The sequence below is a fragment of the Bactrocera oleae genome, chromosome 4 (assembly GCF_042242935.1).
Source record: "Bactrocera oleae isolate idBacOlea1 chromosome 4, idBacOlea1, whole genome shotgun sequence".
NCBI lineage: Eukaryota > Metazoa > Arthropoda > Insecta > Diptera > Tephritidae > Bactrocera > Bactrocera oleae.
Window position 1 is genome coordinate 55118211 of NC_091538.1, and position 24298 is coordinate 55142508.

General features: G+C 34.1%; 3 protein-coding genes across 7 annotated transcripts in view; 2 read left to right on the forward strand and 1 right to left on the reverse strand.

Moving 5' to 3' along the window:
• Window positions 1–18211, reverse strand: part of LOC106619166 (uncharacterized) — a 154249-nt gene extending 136038 nt beyond the window's left edge. For 2 of the 3 annotated variants that reach the window (XR_011396270.1, XR_011396271.1), the window contains exon 1: window positions 17868–18211. The gene's annotated coding sequence lies outside the window, so the exon portion shown is untranslated. The remainder of the gene's footprint in view (window positions 1–17867) is intronic. The other variant, XR_004976647.2, reaches the window with a different exon arrangement.
• On the forward strand, window positions 690–14723 carry LOC106623064 (probable peptidoglycan muropeptide transporter SLC46). Of its 3 annotated transcripts, none has more exons than XM_036363370.2 (9): window positions 690–1377; window positions 10689–10839; window positions 10916–11099; window positions 11165–11351; window positions 11419–11554; window positions 13805–13941; window positions 13993–14182; window positions 14250–14406; window positions 14501–14723. In XM_036363370.2, exons 1-9 carry the CDS (start codon window positions 1003–1005, stop codon window positions 14583–14585), a joined length of 1602 nt encoding a protein of 533 aa, XP_036219263.2. In that variant the 5' UTR covers window positions 690–1002; the 3' UTR covers window positions 14586–14723. The 3 variants fall into 3 exon arrangements, with proteins under 3 accessions (XP_036219263.2, XP_069964181.1, XP_069964182.1); XM_070108080.1 differs by lacking the exon at window positions 690–1377 and adding an exon at window positions 7833–8541; XM_070108081.1 differs by lacking the exon at window positions 690–1377 and adding an exon at window positions 7842–8361.
• A 183-nt stretch (window positions 18212–18394) lies between the features above and the next one.
• Window positions 18395–23960, forward strand: LOC106623061 (probable peptidoglycan muropeptide transporter SLC46). The gene is made up of 10 exons (XM_036363359.2): window positions 18395–19177; window positions 19243–19355; window positions 20496–20646; window positions 22129–22312; window positions 22494–22680; window positions 22746–22881; window positions 22972–23108; window positions 23170–23359; window positions 23426–23582; window positions 23668–23960. Exons 1-10 carry the CDS (start codon window positions 18901–18903, stop codon window positions 23729–23731), a joined length of 1596 nt encoding a protein of 531 aa, XP_036219252.2. The 5' UTR covers window positions 18395–18900; the 3' UTR covers window positions 23732–23960.
• The last annotated feature ends 338 nt before the right edge of the window (window positions 23961–24298 follow it).

The following is a 24298-nucleotide window of genomic DNA, read 5'->3' on the forward strand; positions in this document are numbered from 1 at the left end:
TTTATTGTTTGTGAAAAAAATCTTCACCTTAGAATGGCTTATCGAAATTATTATAAAAAATCTTATTCCTTCCGTCATTATCCGGCAAATATTTATGTATATCTAAGGTATGTGAATTTTTGACCCCTTAAATCATTGAGCAAACTGTTAAAATAATCTCTCTGGATTTCACTACATAACAGCATACAACGCAAACAACCATTAGATGAACAAAACTGCAAAACTATACCTAACTATGGCGTTTACACACACATACATACATATATTGTCATAATAAGTATAGTTGATAGAGAAATTGAGTTTTAAAACAACAAAAAATTTCAATTTGCTATATATACATTATACTTTTACAAAGGTGTGAAATTTAAATAAGTGTGAAAATCCCGACAACCCATTCTTTGGCAATTCTTTGTACCAAGATCATAGATATTCATGTGACTATCTTCAAAGTTGCGTTTAGATTTGGGGATAAGCTCGAAAAGAAATTTGCATCACAAAAAAATCTCTACCAGAAAACCAAACGGAATCAACTTCCGTTTAAAATTTCTTACGCAAAAATACATATATACTCGTACACATGCATTTGTATAAACACCCACAATTAGTTAGTTATCGCGCGATAGATTACCAACCCAAAACATGCCCCTTCAACACACTAGAGAGCTGAGCAACGTCAAAGTAGCAGCGAGCTAGTCAGTATAATTTAACTACTGAGCGCACACACATGTCTAACGGCGAAACGCGAAGTGTTTAAGCGAGCGTATATAGAGAAAACAACATTTTATGGCAGAAATGTGCGAAATTTTGTTTATCTTTGAACGAAATTATGAGCGATAAGAGTGGACAAAGTAATAACAAAACCAATCATTTTAACTCACACAAGGCGCGATAGACGATCGGGTTTGTAAACAATATTAAAAAGTGTTAATTTCAACTTGCTCTCGACTGAGTTGCCTTTAAAAAGCAATAAACTTAAATTAAAAACATTTGACGACAAGAAAAATGGCCAAGAAAGACGACAGAGCCACACCAGAGACACCGTCGTCGGGTAGCACCGATATGTCGTTCGACCAGAATACTTCCGATACAGAAGACCGTTACAGGACACCTACCTATATGCCGACCACCAGCGCGGATGGCTTGCGAGCAGGTGAATTTACATCTACCGATCCGCTTACACCACAAATGAGGCATATGCCGCGCAGACGCATTATGTCCTTAGAACTGCCGGTGTTTTTAATGTTTCTCGCTACTTTATTATCCGGTGTGGTCATGCTCAATCAGGAACTATATCAAACTTGTGTAGCCGTGTTCCACTACAACGAAAGCGACTGTGAACCGCTTCGTGGTATTATACCTAAAACTAAGGAAGCGCAGGTGAGTTTTTATCAAGTTAATATGGTATGAGTGGTATATGGTATATCAGCGTGACGAGTTGAGTCGATTTAATCATGTCCCTCTGTATATGGTATCCCCGATCTAGTCGCAGTCAATCGGTTTTCGAGATATCGATCTGAAAATATGTACGCGTCCCTCTGTCCCCAAAAGAATTGGGCGGTTCCCCGCCGATAGCGAGCCACTATAGCAACCCTCGCGCAACTTCGTTCCGGATACTGTAGCAGGTTAAACTCCTACTTATCCAGAATTGACCCCGACATACTAAACACATGTCCTGCGTGCAATGAGTCTCCGCATGACACTAACCACCTCTTTGCATGCCCAACAAACCCCACCCATCTAACACCCTTCTCCCTATGGTCCGACCCCGTCGAAACAGCTCGTTTCCTGGGCCTCCCGTTAGATGACCTCGACGACAACGAATCTGGAACTTATCACCCAAACGGGGACTAGGTAACCGTTACAACAACAACAACAGCCACTATAGCATATAGCTGCCTTATAAACTGATCAAGCAAGCTCAAGTCCTTGTATGGAAAACTTTTTTATTTAAGAAGATATTTTCACAAAATGTGGCATAAATTATTGTCTAAAGCAAAGCGACAATCTCCAAATATCTTGTTCAGATCGGACCACTATAGCATATAGCTGTCATACAAATTGGTCTTTAAAAATCTTTTTATACCCTTTTATGCTATAACAAATAAACCTGTGAAGGTGTTATAGTTTCAGTGCAGCTGAAAGTAAGTTAGAAAATACTAGCACGTAAAAATATGTCTCTTCCTCTCTTTAATATTAATTACATATAATTTGACTGCAGTAAAGAACCCCAATTTAAATTGTGATCAATCAACATAGTAATGCCACAAAATTTTAATTTGTATTCCTCACGCATGTGTGATTAGTAGTAATCTGGTTTTGTGACAAATTCGGTTTGGGATTCACCCGGCAGGTGTTTTAATTTGTTGTTTATATTTATGTGAATGACGATGTTACTGTTATTGAGTATTGGCCAAAATTTGCTTGATGTCGACTATTGTCAAAAAACTTGTTATACACCACTGATAAAATAGCGAAATGTCTCAAGTAGATTTTTATCAGCAGCGAAATTTGTTTTTCATTAGCAAAATTTGATAATTACAGTGATGTGCGTTCAAATTGTAATAAAATAAAAGATAAGGAAAGAGCTATTAAGTTGCTTCAATATTCAGAAAGCAATATGTTATTGATTTATTCGAAAGTGTCCTAGAAGATATGATCTCTATGTATAAATATATGTACATATATACGAGGTGTGTTCAAAGGAAAATGTGAATTTTGATTTTACGCGGGCTGTGTACATTCGATTATCGATATTTTATTTTTGTTGTAATCGGACACATATGTTTATCATGTGCTTGCATTAGGAGCCAATTTCGATTAGTAGTTTGTTTTTGACAACAGAAAATGCTAAACAAGTTTTTGTGTGCTCTTCGATTTTAACCTTTTGAAAGAAATGGATCAAAGAATATGTATTAAATTTTGCATTAAAAATGGAATAAAGTGCTCCAATGTACCTAAAATATTGACTGTGGCATTCGGTGAGTCTTCGGTAAGAAGGCCGAGAAGATGTTGATGACGATGAGCATTCTGGAGGTGTGACCATGTCAACAAGCGAAGAAAACATCGAAACAGTGAAAAAAAAATTTTTTAAATACGTCGAATCCCTATTAGGGAAGCTGCAGAGGATGTTGACATATGAATAGGCTCGTGGCATTCGACTTTCTCGAATGTATTTCGGACAAGAAACGTGTGGTAGCGAAGTTTGCTTCGAAATTGCTAAATTTTGAGCAAAAGCAAAATCGTATTAATATCGCTCGGAAGCAAAAAAAAACCCTCAACCAGCGTATTTAGCAGATTTGGCTCCCTGCGACTTTTTCCTATTCCCAAAACTGAAGAAAACAATGAAAGGAAAGCATTTTGCCACAATTGATAAGATCAAGTCAGAATCGAAGAAAAAGCTGATGGCCATAGCGAAAAGCGCATAACAGAAGTGCTTGGAAAAAGCGTTGGGGGATTACTTTGAAGGGGAAAAAAAAGATATTGATTAATAAATATATAATTTTCAAAATAATTAAAAATTCACTTTTTCCTTTACATACACTCGCCAGAAAAACTCTGCGTGCACGCTAATATCTTATTTTCTTTTGTTAACAAATAACTTTTATATAAAAAATTTTAGATCATTATCATATTAAGTGCTTTATTACTAGTCTATTGCATAATCCCATAGCATTTAAAGCAATGAAAATCTGACACCATAGTTTATAGATAAATGTATAAAAAATAGTAAATTGGCAGTGCAGAAAGTCTGCGTACAAGTAGTAAATAGGGAATTCCCCTCGTAATAACCAAAATAAAAGTGTCGGAGAGTTATAGATTTACTTGTTTTCGTAAAAGTAGCAATTTAAAAAAATGTTTGTTATATTCATTTTGTTATTAAATTTAGAATATCGAATCTCGCCTAAAATAAAAGAAATAAGCCTTTCTGAAAGGTAAAAAATTGTTAAACTTTTCGAAGAAAGAAATACATACCCTGAAATCGGTCGAATTTTGGTTGAGAACACTTTCATTCATACAAAGAGTAATAAAAAAAGTACAAACATACCGGCGTTTTTGTATCTCGGTGCGTCCAGGGGGCCAAAAATACTAGCACCGCTTGAAACTAGTAACGTTTTGCAAAGTGTGAAGAAAAACCTTCGATTTACTGCATCCAAAATCAACCAAAATGTTAAGAAATTTTTAAGAAAATCCCTCTGCACTGACAACATTCACAAAATTATAAAAAATAAAAAATAAAAAAATATGATATAGGTGTGCATAGTTAATAACTGTTTGTCAAATGGAATTTAAAGAGTCCGCCATGGTTAAATATGCATACCTTTATATTTAAAAAAAATTAATTTGAAGCAAAGAGCGGTAGAATTTGGTGTTGGATGTGACTCCTATTTTTACAGGATAACGACCCAAAGCATACAGCAGGCATAGTTAAGCTTTAGCCTTATAAACTGATCAAGCAAGCTCAAGTCCTTGCATGTGTGATTAGTAGTAATATTGTTTTGTGACAAATTCGGTTTGGGATTCACCCCCAGGTGTTTTAATTTGTTGTTTATTTTTATGTGAATGACGATGTTACTGTTATTGAGTATTGGCCAAAATTTGCTTGATGTCGACTATTGTCAAAAAACTTGTTATACACCACTGATAAAATAGCGAAATGTCTCAAGTAGATTTTTATCAGCAGCGAAATTTGTTTTTCATTAGCAAAATTTGATAATTACAGTGATGTGCGTTCAAATTGTAATAAAAAAAAATTAGGAAAGAGCTATTAAGTTGCTTCAATATTCAGAAAGCAATATGTTATTGATTCATTCGAAAGTGTCCTAGAAGATATGATATCTATGTATAAATATATGCACTTATATACGAGGTGTGTTCAAAGGAAAAGGTGAATTTTGATTTTACGCGGGCTGTGTACATTCTATTATCGATATTTTATTTTTGTTATAATCGGACACAATTTATATATAAAAACTTTATATTTAAAAAAAAATTAATTTGAAGCAAAGAGCGGTAGAATTTGGTCTTGGATGTGACTCCTATTTTTACAGGATAACGACCCAAAGCATACAGCAGACATAGTTAAGCTTTAGTTACTCCAAAACGTTCCCAAGCAGATTCAAACATCATCAAAATCATCAGATTTTAATCCTAAATGCCCATGAAATTCACTGGTACGCAAAATCCGCCAACGAACAATTACCTCAAAGGGTATGCTCAAGGATGTGCTGCACGAGGAATGGGCTCACATTTGTTCACAAACCTTTAGCGGAAGTTTTAAAATGTTGGGGATATCCAACTTCCTATTGAAGAAGAATTCGCAAGAAGAATAACTTTATTCGACTTATGTACCTTCTAAGCAGACTTTTTCTAATAGATTTTCCGAGTTTTTGTTAATTCTAAAGTTTATGCGGACAATTCCGCTTCGGTTCAGGCCTTGGAACAAAACATCACGCGTGTCATTCGGCAGGTTCTAGTCGAAATACTCGAACGAGTCTACGAAAATTGGGCTCAACGGATGGACCATCGTCCGGCCAACATTTGAAAGAGATAATCTTCAAAAAAATAAATGCCAAATGTTTTTTCGAAAATACTTTGAAGACGCTATAAATTAGATATCTATTTATTTATTTAACCATGTCCGTCTGTCTGTATAAACGCGAACTAGTCCCTCAGTTTTAAGATATCGAACTGAAATTTTGCACACCCTCTTCTCCCCAAGAAGCTACCAAATTTGACAAAGAACTGAGCAAACAAACTAAAGTTCTTGTAGAAAAACTTTTGTATTTGTGAAGGGTATTATAGCTTCGGTGCAACCGTAATTAACATTTTTTCTTGTTTTTATAATAATTTGTAACCAATGTCTACTAATATATAATAACACTGGCCAACACTGTTTTTGTCACACGAACTTTGTGATGATTTTTATTTATGTTGATGTACCCTCATTAAAAATACATATATAATAATTTTGTTTCAAACACGTCCACGGTTAAGCACGGTTAATACTGGGTTCGACATAAATGTTGTGTAACGTGTGTGAGACTGCTAATAAGTTGGGCTAAACAAAAACCCAGACATAAGCCATTTACTTTACCAATTATATGGACCGAACCAAGTGCTCATGTAAGTAATTGTTATTTTCGTTTGACTCATACAAAAGGCATTACAAACAAGTCCAAACACACAACCCAGTATTCAAACTTGTTTTCAGCTAAGAGACCCATCCTACATAGTGCCGAACCTTCCGTGCCAAAGCCTCCAAATGTCATATAAAGCTTTGGAGTGTAATATGTCCTTAAAAATACATATGCTGGACTCTCATTTGGATTTCTTTCTGGCAAATTTGGGTGCTCCAAAAAATAATCTAGCGCTGTTAAATCGCATGATCTTGGAGATGACGTCACAGGTCTACAAAGCGAAATAGTGCGTTCACCAAAAATTTTCTTTAATAAATTGACTATTTTGAAAAAATATGGAACAACGATTCGCTCTGCTCATCGTAGACACCAAACAGTGACTTTTGAGGATGTAACGGCGTCTCAACAATGACTTGTGGATTATCATCACTTCAAATGCGACAATTTTGTTTATTAACGTACCCATTCAGCCAAAATGAACCTTCAACGCTAAACAAAATTTTCTTGGGCATCAATGGACATTTCGTTTCGGGTCCGTTCACCATACGTGCGGCGCACTTGATGATCGTTCGGCTTCAATTCTTGTCCGAGTTGGATTTTGTAAGCCCGCAAACCAAGATCCTTCCGCAAAATGTTCCATAAAGTGGATGAGCACGGCTCCAATTGTTGCGCGCGATGGCGCATGGACTCATTCGTGTTTTCTTCAATTTCCTGCTCCACAGCAGCAATAGCGTCTTCGGTGCGCACTATACGGCGTCTCTGATGATGAGCATGATTGCTCGAATTACCGACTCTGCTGGGTAATTATGTCGACCGAATATTGAACGCAGCGCGCGGTGCGTCGCGAGACCCGAACCAGTATTTAGGTAATCAATTTGTACGATTTGCAAAAGTTGTTTCGGAGTGCATCTGTTTATTATAAATGTAATTCATTATGTGTACAAATAATAGCAAATTAAGCTAAGTATAAAGCAAGTAGCAGCTGTCAAAAAGAAAAATTTCGAAAAAGGTATTGCTTCATTGCAAACCACACGTCTAATAAAGGAATCCGGAATTATGTAGACGATTAAACATGGTACAGACTCGCAAATAATTAGGTATGTACCATTCCGGAAATGGTATATTTAAGGTAATATGGACAGAAAATTATACCATCTTCAAAAAATGTTAATACTAAAAGAATTTTTAAAATTTTATGAATTTTCTTTCAATTAATATTACTTTTGAGTTTAATTCTTCAGAAATCGATCAAAAAACCGAAAAATAGCAAAAATTGTAACATAGCGCCACCTAGTGTAAGCTTTAGGCCAAATTTCACTTCTCGACTATAAATACATAACATAAGTGGCTCTAAAAAACGACAGTAGAGATTAAGCAACTCTTTTCTGAACTCAAGATCAACCCCCAATTCTATGTAATTAAAATATTTCCCCCAATAAACTTAAGAAGGAGGAGCTGTCATATGCCAATATTCCTTAAGATGATTATTGATTTATAAAGATTTAGTAATTTTTTTTTTCTAAACAGAATATTTTAAAAAATCAACTTACTGAAATACACAAAAAAATAAAAAAAGAATTTCACTGTATTATTTCGAAATAGAAAATTCCATGCATATTTCAATTAAAATTTTCGTCTGAGAAGGGTTGCTCTTAGAGATAACTGTTAAATGGCAAACACCCATAGTACACTCAGTGCTCGCTGCGAATCGGTTATATTTAAACTCAAACTTCGGAAGTACATGCGACTTTTTCCTGCTATCATAAAGATGTTATCGCCTACACTTATGTTTGATTAACTATTAAGATACTCTTAGCTTTCCTGCCAATTTACTGAGAGTTAAAACTGTATAAGTTTCACTTAATTAATTATTGTTTTGGTATGCGATCGGACGCATAGGTGTACGGGCGGTGCGTGATTTAATAAGTAAAATAAGAAAGATATTGTGAAAAAGCTATAAACTCATTGAACTGAAGTCCAAAACTAACAAATATACTATAACTTGCGCAAACAGATGAGTTTTTGTCAAAAAATGGCGGATCACAAAGAAAAACGCATACTCGATACACTCGAAGGCATTGGCATGTCTTTTGAACAAGTCACATTCGATACTGAGGGAAATTGTTTACCACCAGCTTATATGCCGACCACCATACCAAACGAGAGGGAGCATACAAATGAGCCATCAGCGGAAGACCCGCTAAGGCCAGAGGCAAAACCTAAAGTACGTAGAAGTATTTTGACCTTAGAATTGCCGGTATTTCTGATATTTCTCTCGCTTCTGTTATCGGGTCCAATTATGGTGAATCAAGAACTATATCAAACTTGTGTCGCCGTCTATCACTACAATGAGACAGACTGTGAATCACTGCGCGGTATTATACCCAAAACTCAGGAGGCAAAGGTATGAAATGTTCAAACAAATATACTGGAAATGAATAGAAAGTTTCAATACAAAAGTAATGTTGTCTGAAATTCCGGCCATATAGGTTTTATATATGCATATGCAAAGCGTCTCGATTACATAAATTCTATCGAATGACTTAAACTTGAATTGCGTCGGGCTAACATCTTATCTTGCTTGTATACCAAATGTTTTGAATCCATTGTCGATTAGATGGCGCTCAGATATCAAATCACTTGTCTGTGACTGCGGCCTTCAATTGTTATTAAAACGTTCTTATCAGCCAATATACTTGTATTGTAAAAATTTGTTTCTTTTGTTCGCTTATCTACTCCACCTATTATAATATGACTTTTTTGTGATAATACAGATGAACAGAGACTTAAGTAAGGGGGCGTAGAGAGGTTTTAACCCTTCAATAAATTTGTATTATTGACTAAAAAAACTTTTTTCTAATTCGAATGCAACAGTAGAAGAAAGACTCTTCTGGCAGATTTTTAAATATTACATACTGATGGATCAAAATCAAGTCAATTAAATCAATTAAATAAAATATTGGTGTAACACTAGAAAAATAATAAAAACATCATAATTAGTATTTTAATGTTTAAACATTGTTCCACTTTAAATTGTAAAAAATTTTTTTAATCCCAAATACCGGATTGAAAAATAAAAAATAAAAATTTTAATCTTATGCATATAATTTAGAATTAAAATATAGAATTTTCTTTAGAATTCGGTGTTCATTCAAAGCTAAAAGTAATATTTTCAATTTTCAAGTTTAAACCCTTTATCGGGATGGAGATTGTCTTCAATCTACTGTCAAAACACGTCGCAATGCATTCCTCAAATTTCAATATATCTAGTCGAGCCATAAATTCTGTAAGAAAGTTTAGAACACCTACAGCGAGGACAAATTTTCAGAAAAAAGTGCCGCTATTTTTAGACCCTGAAGAGGGTTTATTAAGTTTGCTACGAGTTTGGCCGTATAACACCCAGAATGAAACGTCGGAGACCCTATAAAAGGTATATATAAATTATTAGCATGGCGAGCTGACTCGATTTAGCTATAGCACAGTTATCGGAACCGCCGATATTGGACCTCCTAGCTGCCATACCTGTTATTGTCTAAAATAATGGTGCAATCTCCCAAAAAAATACATATAGCAGCATATAGCTGCCATACAAACTGAACGATCGAAATCAAATGCTTGTATGGAAAACTTTTTTATTTGAGGAGATATCGTCCAAAAATGTGGCATGGGTTATTGTTTAAAGCAATGGTGCAACGAAGAAATTCCGAAAATTACAAGAAGTAGTACAGATCGGCCCCTATAGCATATAGCTGCCCTACAAACTGACCAATAAAAATAAAGTTCTTGTAATGAATCTTTTGTACTTGTGAAGATAACGTTCTGACAACGCGCTTGAAGCGAATTTGGTTCCACAGATGCAAGCGGGTTATTCAGTAGCAGGCGGTCAACGGCCATGAAAGTAGCTTAATTATCACAAAATCTACGTAAAAACTTTCGAAGACCCAAAATATCAATCCAAGGGTTTATCGTGGGCACCATCAAGCTGCTGAAATGGTTCACTTCTGTGAAAAATGGGTTAAAGCTGAGGCAAAAGTGTACCAGCAAGATGTTTTAGAAGGCGTGGTAAAGCCGTTAAGCAATACTCGCTTCGATGGAGAACATTGGATATTCCAGCAAGATTCTGCTTCAGCACACAAGACAAAAACCACACAGCAGTGGCTTAAAAGCAATATTTCTGGTTTCATAGTTGCAGATGATTGGCCGTCTGGAAATCCAGATTTGAATCCATTGGACTACAGTTTTTGATCAGAGTTGAAGAACATGGTCAGTCGAAAATACCTCAAAAAAATCAAAAAATCATTGGTTTGAGGAAGGTCGGCAATACCAATAGAACTGTGCGTGCTGCTACTGATCAATTGTCGAATCGTTTGAGGGCTTGTGTAAAGGCAAAAGCTGACCATTTTGAATAAAATTTTGTACAACACTCATTTAATACTATATTCATTATTAAATAAAATGATTAACTTTATTACTAGTAACAGAACTTATGGCAGGACTAGGTATTCTTTTAAATTTCTTTTAAGCAGTATACGTTAATTTTATATTTTTCAGATAATTGAAAAAAGTTTACAACCTTATGTTGCCAAAATTACTATGACCAGCTCTATACTGAGTAATGTATGGCCGGGAATTCTAGTACTATTTGTTGGACCATGGTCGGATAAATTCGGACGTCGACCAGTGCTATTGGTCACTTTCACCGGTACATACAAAAAAAAAAAAAACTAAGTCATCTTGGAAAAAGTGTATATATTTAATCATTTGATTTAATTAAACAGCTTTGTTCCTTGGGCAAGTTATAACAACAATCTTAGTTAGTTTTTCGAAAGAGCTATCACTAAATCCCTGGTTCTATCTGTTGGCTAGCATACCGTCCACGCTGGTTGGCGGCGGTTGCTCTATGATAACAATCGTGTTCTGTTATATATCTGATGTAAGCGATATAGAAAATAAAGCAAAGCGGTAAGTAGCCGAAAATGGCATGGAAACCTCATGCTTTAGATAATTTCATTATATTACTATTTTAGAATGTTCTATGTGGATATGGCAATGGGTTTGGGTGTAGTGCTTGGCAATATTTGTAGTAGTTACTTGTTGCGTCTAACAAATACTACAATAGTTTGCGCTATATCTGCTACACTCGTATTCATCGCTTTGATGTATATTTTGTTTTTCATTGGTGAAAGTTTAGTGGTTGAAGAAACTACCTTTACGGTGAGTAACAAAAGAATTTACTGTATTCAAATGTTACATTTAACTTGTTGCTTTATTTGTATTTTAGTATAAAGCAAAACACTTTTTTGATGTGCGTTTAATCAAGGATCTCGTGAAGACTTGTGCGACGCGGCGTCCGAATTATGGACGAGCCATCATTGGTTGTACAATTTCCATTTTAATTGTATCAAATTTCGCTTTAAGTGAGTAGAAAATGTATATTTAGACATACGTACATACTATATGCAGGGTTGCAAATTTTTTAATAGAAAAACGTCGCATTAAAAATTCGAGTTTTAATTATTGACTCCCACTCCTCATATAACGGTTTCGTTAAAAACTACTACAAGTGCGATAAATCAATAACAAAATTTGTCAGAGACAGTAAATTTTGCATCCGAGATGGCGCAGGAGGGTTTTATAAGAGCCGGCGTCAAAATTGGACAATAGGCGTGGCACCGTCCACCTTTAGGTGAAATCACATATCTACGGACCTATTCAACCAATTTCAACCAAATTCATCATCCTGACATTCCTATGTAACAGTGCGAAAATGGGTGAACTCGGACTAAAAGCCCGCCTTCTTACCAAATAACACAACTTTAGATTCTATCCAATTCTTTCGCTTTCCAGAACAAAAATCAAGAACTAATCAATGTATCCGGATAACACTTTGTACAAATGTGACTTCAAGATATGCCACCTCAGGCCTAAAAATTGTCAAAATCGAACCATAGCTGTTCAAGCTCACATATACCGGAGATGAGGACCTTAGTCTCTATGGCTGACTTTTTACCGAAACTATCGGTCAATGTGTGATATATATACATAATTGAAAATCCGAGAGAACCCTTTTCTGATATTGATATGACTGTGTGTCAAAAATGGTTTGAATCAGGTCAATAATTCCTTTAGCCATTATTTACCGAATAGAAAAGTTGTTAACCTTCTGGCTGACTTTATACCCCATATATACTGGCCAATGTGTGCGTTATCTTAACTCACGCGATTGCGCGTATTTTTCTAATAATAGTGTATCTTTGCGCCTAAAATGTTTAAAATTGGGTAAAAACTTGTCCTAGCCCCCAAATAACTAATATCTGGATTTCCAAACATCCGCCTGAATTTACTCCTTATTGGTGATGGTATATGAGGTACCTTAGTGAAACTCACAGAGCATCTATTTCGGTTAATAATACGTAGTAATGGAAAAAATAGTTAAAATCGGGTCCACAATACTCTTATCTCCTATATTCCTAATATAAAATTTTTAAACTTCCGGTTGGCTTTATACCGTATATATCGGTCAATATATAAGATATCTTAGTAAAAATAACTGAAGGTATAATATTGGATATGTTATTAATTTATCCCGAAAATATATGAAACTAGGCGCCCTCCGCTGCGCTCCGGGACGCTCGCTTCGCTCGCTAGCCTACGTCCGCCCCCCGCCGAGCGCGAGCTAGCTCGCTCTTATGTTAGTTGATTCTCGACAGCAGCAGAAAACTTTTATATATAATAGAGAGAATAGTCTACGAATTACTCCAATTCCCAAATATTACATATAATTTTTCTCGGAATTCTAACAACCCTTACGCCGAATATGGTCAATGTGTGAGTAATGCCAAAGGTTAATGCAATAAGCCCAGGTCTTTCTCTGGATCCAATATACCCTGTATAGTTACTTCCGACATTCGCACTGAATGATGATGAAATGAAAAAAAAATCATTGAACTATTAAAATGTAAACAAAGAGGTCAGTGACCTCGGCAAAATGTTAACAAATGGGCAATTGACCACACAAAATGTAAACGCAGGTTGTTGACTTGACTAAATGTAAACAAAAGGGCTATTGATCTCATAACATGTAAACAAAAGGGTAAAACAAATTGCCCACGTTTTTTTTTTATAAGAAACTGTTCATTTCTCGGAACCGCCAAGATCGGACAACTATTATATACAGCTGCAGTACAAACTAATCGATCACTATCAAGATAAAGATCTTTCAATACCTTTTTATGCTATAAGAAATGCCCTTGTAAAGGGTATTAAAGCTTCGTTGAAATTGACGTATTGTTCTTGTTTAATATAAAGTTTTGCTACAATTGAACGTATTACCCTTGCATTGATCCTTGCAAGTGGCACGAGTTTAATATGTTCGAACCCGAACTTAGCGCTTCCTTACTTGTTGAAAATAAACTTATTTCATTTCGGTGTTTAGGATTAACATTTTTTATAATATGAGATGCAACATTTTTTGTTTTTTTTGTACTTTTCAATCAGATATTTCGGACCAAAAGTTTAATCGTTATTTTTAATTAAGATTTTCGGTTTTATAAAATAAAAAATAATAATTCAAATGTTAATTCAATTATTTTTCAAATGCATTATTTGCAACCCTACAGATATCTATTATTTAATTCACATTTCATATATTATATTCCAACATCTAGCGGGTGAGCTCGGCGTCTTCTACCTGTTCTTGCGCAACAAATTCAATGTTACATTGCAACAGTTTACCTACTATAATGCTGTTGGCATCACAATTAAAATGGTTGGTTGTGCAGTTGCCTTCGGCGTGTTTAGAAATGTAAATTTATATTAATGTTATGTTACAGTTATAATATTTATTTTATTTTAGCTCTTAAAAATATCATTTTCGGCTATTGCTATGATTGGTTTATTTGGTTGTATTTTGGACACTCTAACGCGCGGTTTAGCTCAGCAGTTTTGGCAAATGTATATGGCCGCCGCCTTAGGACTAATGTCCGGCATAACAGGGCCAATGTTGCAATCAATCGTTTCATTAGCAGTACCACCAAATGAAATTGGTATAAAATCACGGAAAACGGTAAAAACCAAATTGATATTTTAAAAAGCTGATCTACATCTTTTTAGGCAAAATTTACTCGCTGGCGTCATGTCTGCAAACACTTTCACCATTGGTTTCTGCGCCTCTATATACATTAGTCTACAATAGTACCTTAAACTTTTACCCTGGATTGTATAATTTTATCAGCACAGGATTGTATGTGGAGTGCCTCTGTGTTATGGTGTAAGTTAAAAAAGATTTGTTGACTTTTTCTAACAGTTATGTTGTAATATATACACATACTAATATACTTTTCCTATATATGTTTTCTACTTAGACTCATTTACATTTTCGAACGACGAGTGAAAAATGAAGAAACTGAAAGACCTGCAACGGATAGTACAACTACTCAAAAGACATAAACAACTCAGTTACATTAAAATATTTATATCTTCGAAGAGTGATTATTGATATTTTATACATATTTTTGTATTGTAAGGAAAATCAGTTTTAGTTAGTTAGTAAGCAGTATTTATAAGAAAATAAATTGTATGCCAAAATATGCTGCTTTCTAAAATCTATTATTATCTAGTGATGCCTGCTTGGATGTAAAGGTTCAGGTTGGCTGTCATCGAAATCAACTAAAGGTCGGCCCAGGAAACGTTCTATTGCAACGGGGTCGGACCAAAGGGAGAGGGGTGTTTGATGAGTAGGGTTTGCTGGGCACGCAAAGAGGTGGTTAGAGCCATGAGACTCATTGCACACTGGGCATACATACATATGTGTGTATATTTGGTATGTCGGGGTCGATTCTGTAATATCTTTTTTTTACAGAGTATTATAGTTTTGTTCACCTCACGGTTGTTTATATCACCCAAAACTGATCGAGATAGATATGGAATTATACATATAGTATGTACATATAATGCGGTCAAATTCTTTGTAGTGTGCAAACGTAGAAGAGGAAAATAACACCTTTAAAAAAAAAAAAAAATGTATATCACACAAGTAAAAGCCCAAACGGTATATAAAACACATCACAAAAAATACTAATTGTTTAACTCATTTCAATAAATTATAATTATATTAAAAAATTACGAGAAATTTCATTGGTCAAAAACTTAGTATTGTAACAAAATGTTTTTTTTTTTTTAAATTTTTGTTTATAAATTGCATTTTGTATTTTAATGAAGGTAGCATTTAGTTGCGTGACCTTTATTTTTTAATATTGCAGCACAGCGTCGTGGCATTGAGTCAAGTTATTGGCATCTTTCGATGGAAATAGACTCCCAGCAACTTTACTTGTGTGTTTGGGATCATTCTCTTACTGGAACGTCCAAACAAGCTGCATTTCTTCACTGCATACGGCAGCATGGTGCTCTGTAACATTGCGGCATAGAAGTCACCAGTCATGTCTTTCTTAATGGAATAAGGCATATATAAGGCCCAAACCATGATAATCACGCCTCCGCCTTTTACCGTTGTACGTCACGTTGTTGTGTATTTCGGCTGGTATTCGGGAGGAAGTCATACTTATTGACGCGATCCTTTTCCGCCATACATAACTATCGATTCGTCCGACCATAAATAATTGCGCCATTTTGTCAAAAACCAATTTAAATGTTCTTAGGGCACCCAGGTCGTGATCGCGAAAACGCCGGCGTACAGTTCCAATACTTATAGTTACAATAAAGGCGTCTTTAATCTCTGTAGCAGCTCCAATTGGCAACTGCTTTGAGTATCTGACGATGGATTTAAATTTTTTTCGACATTGCTGGCTTCCTTTCACGTTTTTTATTACTTGGTTGGTACCTGATAGCATTAAGTACCATTGTGGCTAAGCAACCAATAATATTTTTGACTTCGACATACGATTTGCCCTCAGAAATCAATTTTTTTTTTTATCAGGGCGATCTTTTCGACACAGTGTTTATTTTTCGATATTGCTAGATAAGGAACATTAAAATTTTAATATTAAAAACAAAAATTTCTTGTGAATAAAGAAATATCACAGTTATTTTCAAAATTTCAAAAAGACTTTTACATAATTTTAATTTTTTCAACACTTTGTGTGAAACACTACTAAGATTTTGACTTACCGAAAAAGGGTGTATATAAATATATACATAAGTTGAAAACTTTTAAAAGTGAGATAACTAAATAAGTAAATACCTCATAATATAATATAATATTTAAATTTTACACTCGTCATGGTACGAAGAGGTTTCACTGGAACCGGTTTCGAAATTGGGTGTGATACTACTTTAGGGTGAAATGTCATAAACTTCAACTAAATTTTGTGCATGGCATCATTGTGACTTTCTAACGTTGCGTTGTGAAAATGGGTAAAATCTAGCTACATCGCCTACTTCCCATACATCACATTTTTAATTCATGTGATTCTTTCACTTTACGATATACACATATGTAAATCGTGAGCCAGTGTTGTTATTGAAATCAAACTTTGCATACAAAGTGTATTTAAGGTATGTAATCTTAGACCAAAAATAGTCGAAATCGGACCACATCCGCGGATATCGTATAGGTGATCCTCAGTGATTATGGCAGACTTTTTACCGAAAATATCGGTCAATCTCTGAGGTACCTTAATGAAACTTAGATAGCATCTCTTTCTATAACCAATATGTCGTAATGTCAACATTGGATAACATTGGTAACCTCCATATACCTAATAGAAAGATTTTAGAACTTTATGCACTTTATATCATAAATAACAGTCAATATAGATAACTTAAAGAAATTTAAAGAGCGTCTCGCTCAAAAACAATATTTTCTTGTTCCTAAAATATTTAAAAATCTGCTCATTAATAACACCAGTCTCCATATACCTAATATACGAATTCAAAACTCCCGGTTAAACTTATAGCGTAAATATTTGTCTGTAGTATATGCATAAAAATTAATAGTACAATATATTGATTTTGCTAATACTTAATTCGAAAAATCTGTGTGGGATATTTAAAGTGCCCTGAAGACGGTCAAATAATTCCATAAACGCTTTTAATGTATTGGTGTCGTCGGCTTTTGTCAAGGTTCTTTCGCATCAAACTTTTTACCGCAATACCCTGGTGTTGGACCGATCAGGGTTATTTTTTTAAAGCGCGGCCGAAAGCCGCCAGTGCGGAAAAGAGTTCGACGATCTCCTTTATCCGCCCAAACCATCAGCTCACGGCGCAAAAGAAATCATAACATTGTTTCAATATTTTATCACAAGATCTAACTCGTTGAACTTGTAATTACAGCTAAGTGATCTGTATTTTACAGAACTCTGCAACTAAGTTACTTAAAAAATATCTGTTAAATATATTTATGCATATATAGTATATATATAAATTATTGAGATTCACTTTCCGCTCACGGATTTGCCATATTCGCGTCAAAATAAGACTATTAAAATAAGTATAGTTTTCGCGAGTTCCTTCGTTGGGGGACCTAAACTAAACATTTATCCCTTCCTTGTTATATTTTTGTTTGAATCAAATTTTAAAGTTTCTGTTTTATTACGCAAATATACATACATACTATGTACTACATATTTACAAGTTATTATTACGCACACACCTATGTACATACTTAATAGGCATTTTATGCGTAAAGTCAAGGTCACAAAACTGTCTACAAAGCCATATTCATGCTTTTAGGTAAATTCTAAACTAATTATAAGATATAATTAAACTACTTACATATGTATTTATTTCCAATAAACCCTTAAAAAGTTCGTCCTTACCACGCTTGTGACATGTGCTTTTGGTTTTACATTTCACATAATATTTACAAACACTAATAACTAATATCATTAATTATCAATTATGCGTCTTCTAAACACTTCATAGAACATAAATTTTAGCACTGCATATTATAAACTAAATGAATTACTTTTTATTAAAACTTTTCCACTTTTCACAAAAATTAATCACACAAGAAAATTTAGAATCGCGCCAATAACGGTACTTGAATATACCCCTATTTTCACACACACACACGCTTTACCACGCATTTTCTACAAACTGCTGAAGGTCGACAAACAGCTGATTTTTGACAGCTATCAACCAGCAATATTCCCACTATTTTCGCGTTTGTTATGTGTTTTTGCATTCTCCTTAAATTAGCAAATTAAAACGCAAAACAAACGAGGTAGTAGAAAAATTAAATCTTTAACATCATAAAATCATTGTAAACAAAGGAATTGAGAATTTTAAATTTATGAATACAAAGGCAAATAATCATGAAATAGTTAAAATCAAACTATTAAGTGACGATAAATGCAAGTAATAATACCAAATAGTGAGTAACTGCGTCACCTTTAAAGTGGAAACTTTCACAAATCGTATGAAATCACTGATGCAAAAAGGTTTCAGCTCAGTCTGTGCTTGGAAGTCGGTCGTGCTTAAAGCTGCTGCAGTAATTTAAATATTAATATTCAGCAGAACAAAGAATATAAAAGGCGAATGCCACTTTGACGAGAGACAGTTAACGACAGCAGAGTTTCATAATTTGTCAAACTGAATGCATAAATAACACCAAGTCACCAAATGAAAAACAATAATATAATGAGTTTATAGTATTTATGTACTTAAAATTTATACCAAATTGAAAGCAACATAATCCAGTGACTAATCAAACCGAACATAAATTATACTGCCTTATTGTCGATTATGCGATAAACATTAATATAAAGACGAAAATTAATATACAATAAATAAGTAAAATAGCTAAATGAGTTCCGACGAAGAGAGTTTGTACGATCCTGAAGCGGCTGAGGAAACGACTCAGGTGCTGGATGCGACTGTAATTGGCGTGCGCAACAACGGCGACACACCGTCTACTGCAACCGCACATAGCAGTAAGTCAAGTAGTAGCCAAGGTGAGGAAACGGCTAGTAAAGATGATATACCAATTGCAACCGACAGCACAATATATGCAGCGCCCCGCAGACGTTGGTTCATATTAGAGCCCGCAGTGTTTTTGGTTTTTCTCGCTATGTATTTATCAGGTATTTTACCATTATTTTTATGCTTAAAATAGTATACTATTAAGATGTACTTTTTGTAATTTAAGGGGCGGTGTATCAAAATCAAGTTCTATATCAGACTTGTGTTGCTGTATACAAATACAATGAGAGTGATTGCCAGCCGCTGTTGGGTGTTAGTAGGGAAACAAAAGAGGCGGAGGTAAGTAATATTTGTATTGTTAGGTTTCTAATTACTATAATTGACAAGTGTTTGCTGGCTAAGATCGTTAACATGTTTTAATTTTGTTAGTCATGATTTAGGCATTGCATTTTTTTGGGTTATTATACACTAAAGAAGATATTTACAGTTTGTCATGAAGTTTGTAACACCCAGAAAGAAGCGTCGGAGATTCTATAAAATAGATATATGTATATAATTGATCAGCCTGATGAGGTGAATCAATTTAGCCATGTCTGTGTGTCTGTCTGTATATACGCGAACTCGTCCATTAGTTTTGGAGATATATTTCTTTCTACAAAAGTAAAGTTAAAAAAAAACTTTCCGTCATTAAGTAATAAAGTATTTAGAAGTAAATAATATATGCAGTTAGGTTATAGAAATATAATCAATGGGCAAGTGCAGCAAACGGCTGAATTTAAGTATTATATTTGCAAATGCATTTAATTAAGCCCATTCACTCAGCGTAATGGATTATTTAATTTACTATATAGTTTTACAAGTGTGCGCTTTTGTGACACATTTAAATAGATAAGCACTATGTAGGGCGTACACAGATGCATTTTCTTATCGCCACAAAAGCTTAATATTATTTAAACAATAGAAATGCATAAAAGAATATTATTTTTAATTAGCAATAATGTTGCATTAGAATCCGGTGCAATGCATCTAATCTATAAATATATGTGTATATATATGTATGCACTTTAATGTTAATCATTAACTAATGCGATGAGTAGAGACTTGCTTGCACGTGTTTGTGTGTCTATGCACTTTTGTAAAATGGGTCAATGTGCAATAAAAAAACTATATTGTTAAATATAAGTAGACAACTTTATAATGGAAAATAGGCCATAAAATAGAAATTAATCAATGCAAAAAGGGCACCCCAGCAATGAGTGAGAACTATAAAAACTAATACTAATAAAAAATATATATATATGTCTGTACATATAAACAATTTTTTTTATAAATGTGCTCATTATTTACTCATATATCTCGCAGCACTTTGCTTAAATAAAGAAATATTTCTCTATATTAACATACATATATGAAAATATGCAGCCATAAACCTATTTGTTTATATTTAATTATTTTAATTTTTTTGTTTATTTGCCGTAGGAAATCGAAACTCGCGTCCAACCATATGTTGCGCGGATTCTGATGGCGCGCTCGCTTTTGGAAAGCATTATACCGGCATTTGTTAGCTTATTTGTCGGTCCATGGTCGGATAAGTTTGGACGACGTCCAATCATACTCGCAACATATACGGGTAAGTTTAGCTTGGTTTTCGAGAGATTACCACTAATAAAATATAAATATTATTGGAGTATACTGTATACTTATGTTTAAATTTCTTATCAAATGTCGGTAATCTGTCAGTAAAGTTTTTATGCAAGTAATTGCTTACATATATATATACATAAAGAATATTACATAAATATAGTAAGTAAAACGAGAATAAAAAGCCAGTATATTTGGATATACTCGTATGATTTGAACGAGTTACTTATATGTTACATATTAATGCAACTTCTAGAAATGAGTGAGCAATAAACTTTTCGACAGAAGTTTAAAGAGAGCGCAGTCTCCACTCGGTGAGTCATAGAGTCGAAACTATTTATATTAAGAAATAAATATTGATAACAACAACACATTTTTGTTGGGCGTTAGGAGCTTCAACTCATCATCTGTGAGCAACATCTCGAGTACAGTTATTATTGTGCAAAAAATAATAATAATAGTAAGTACCTTAGCTTAACATCTGTCAGCAAAATATCTGGTACAATTATACAAAATAAAAAAAAAAAGATTTATAAATAATTTGTCAGTATCTGCGCTTTTGTTATGACAGGTTATAATTAAAGCGATTATTTTGTGTTTCACTTAATATATATTACTATTAATAGTAAAACAATGTTTAAACATTAGATGACATGAATATATATTTATATACTGAACAGGTTATATTAAGTTTGTCACAAAGTTTGCAAGGCCCAAAAGGAAACGTCAGAGGTCCTATAAAGTATATGTATATAAACGATCAAATACATGTTCTTGTATGAAAAACCTTTTTAATTGAAAAGATATTTTGATATTTTCTCGACATTTAGCATGAATTATTATGAAAGGCAAGGCCACAATCTTCGAAGAAATTATTCAGATCGGACAGATATAGCATATAGCTACTATACAAACTGATCGATCAAAATTCGCTCCTTGTAGAGAATACTTTTTTATTTGACGAGATATATTCACGAAATTAAGCTTGGATTATTATGCAAAGCAACGATATAATCTCCGAAGAAATTGTTCAGATTAGACTACTATAACACATAGCTACCGTACAAACTGGACTATCAAAATACAGCCATTGTATGGAAATTTTTTTATTTGACGTGGTATCTTCACGAAATTTAGCTTGTATTATTATTCAAGACAGCAGTACAATCTACCATGAAAATGTACAGATCGGACCACTATAGCATATAGCTACCATACAAACTGAGCGATCAAAATCCAGTCCTTGTAGAGAAAACTTTTTTATTTGACGAGATATTTATTACGAAACTTGACTTGAATTAATTTTCATTTTCAAGACAAGAGTACAAACTCCGAACAAACTAATCGATCAAAATTAAATTATTTTACGGAAACTTTTTTTATATGTGAAGGGTATTATAGTTTACGTTTTTTCTAGTTTAATTGTCATATTTTTACTATTTTTCTAATATTTCGTTATTCTTTTTACCAGGTTACCTCACCGGCTGTATAATTTTGGCGATTTTAGCTTTTATTGCAACCAAAGTCGTAATTAGCCCTTGGCTATTTCTACTATCTTCGGTACCTTCAGTGATTAGTGGTGGCACCTGTGCGCTAATTACTGGTATATATTGCTACATATCGGATGTAGCCAAGGAGAAAGCTCGAGCAGTGCGGTAAGAAAAATATTTTTTTATATTTTTATATAATATATTACCACGACAGTTGGGACGGGACCAAATATTTATAAGGCCGAGCACTGTCAATATTCGCCAATTTTCTACAAAATTATTTGAGCATAATTTTATTACAACTATTTATAATTGTTTATATTAATAAAGCTATCCTCCCTTCCAGTATGGTGCTGAATGAAGCATCACTATTGGCCGGCATGATGGTTGGCAATGTTTTGAGCGGCTATGTGTACGCAGCAACAAATGTTGTGACTGTCTTCGCAATTTCAGCACTGCTGATGTTACTCGCCTTATTATATGTGTTCATATTTGTGGTGGAAAGTCTGCGACCCGATCAAATACACACGGGTGTAAGTGTTAATCGGAGTGTTCAACATTAAAATTTATATTTTTTACCGTTATATATCTTGTTTAGTCCAAAATACGCGAATTCTTCCGTTTCGATTTGGTGAAGGATTTAGTACACACATGCTTCGAACGACGACCCAGCTACGATCGCGCCATTATTTGGCTTACAATGATTACACTGACAATTGCATTATTCACCATGGGTAAGTATTCGTGCACGCATACATACTTATATATATATCCTATGTGTATATAATTTTGAATTGTATTTTTAACTTAACTTAACACCACAGAGGGTGACAGCAACGTATCGTATCTTTTCTTCCGCGCGAAATTCGAATGGACGCTGAAGGATTATACGCTCTTCAATGCAGCGCGCATCGTTGTGCAAATAATTGGCAGTATTTTCGGTTTGATTTTATTGCGAAAAGTAAGCTTTTATTGTTTGCGGTCACTTGTTCTCTAAACATCTTTAAATGTATATTCAATAGGTTTTAAAATTCTCAATTGTCTCAATGACTATGCTATCCCTGGCTTGCTGTGTTTTGGAGAGCACAGTACGCGCCACTGCCATGTATTGGTGGGAGCTCTATTTGGGCATGGTGCTCGGCGGTATGCGCGGCATAATGGGTCCTATGGCACGTGCCATACTCTCACATGTGGCGCCGCCAACGGAAGTTGGTAAGTATTATATATTTTTTTTTTCTAAATATTTTTATTTTTATCTCTCCCATAAAATAAAATCAGGTAAAATATTCGCATTCACCACTTCGTTGGAGTCGCTTTCACCACTCGGCGCTGCGCCGCTCTACACAACGGTTTATAATGCGACAATCGGTTTTTATCCAGGCATTTTCAATTTTATCAGCGCCGGTCTCTATTTGCTTTGCTTCACACTGATTGCGTAAGTTTACCCTTTTTTTTGTTTGATAGAACTTTGATTATTTTAATTATAAAATAATTGCTCGTTATTATTTTGTTTGCTTCAGTGTAATTTACAGTATTCAGAAGTCATTGGGCAATACTGCGGCTTATCAAGCGATCGGCAGTTAAAAATGATGTCACAAAGTTATTATACCCGTACATACATATACGTACATATATATATAATATAATTTCCTTTTTTTGTTTGTGATTAACGTATGATAATGTTTATACGTATTTTGTTAGCTAATTGTCGCATGTGATGTGGAAATACTTCCTAAGTATTATTTTAAAGTGTAAAATAAAAAAAAGGAAATTTATAGAACGTTATATAAAATATATATTTTTATAGCAAAAATGTGTATTGTTTTTAAAACATTTTTCTTTGTGAAGATATTAGCAGTTGTAAGTTATATTTATAACACAATTTTCAAAATACGTGGCACTCTGCAGTATTTAAGAAAGCAACATACATATCTAAAATAATCAAGTAAAATTTAAAATATTATATGCGTGCTTCCACTATATAAAGTTCAATTTCAGGCATATTCGGAAGATATATTTTTTAGTTTTAAAATATTCATATATATTGATGTCACAAAGAAGCTACGGTTTTTTTTACGATACAGGCTTAGTATATCCGAATTAAAAAAATCTGTATATACCAAAACACGACTCAGCAAAAGTTTTTAATAA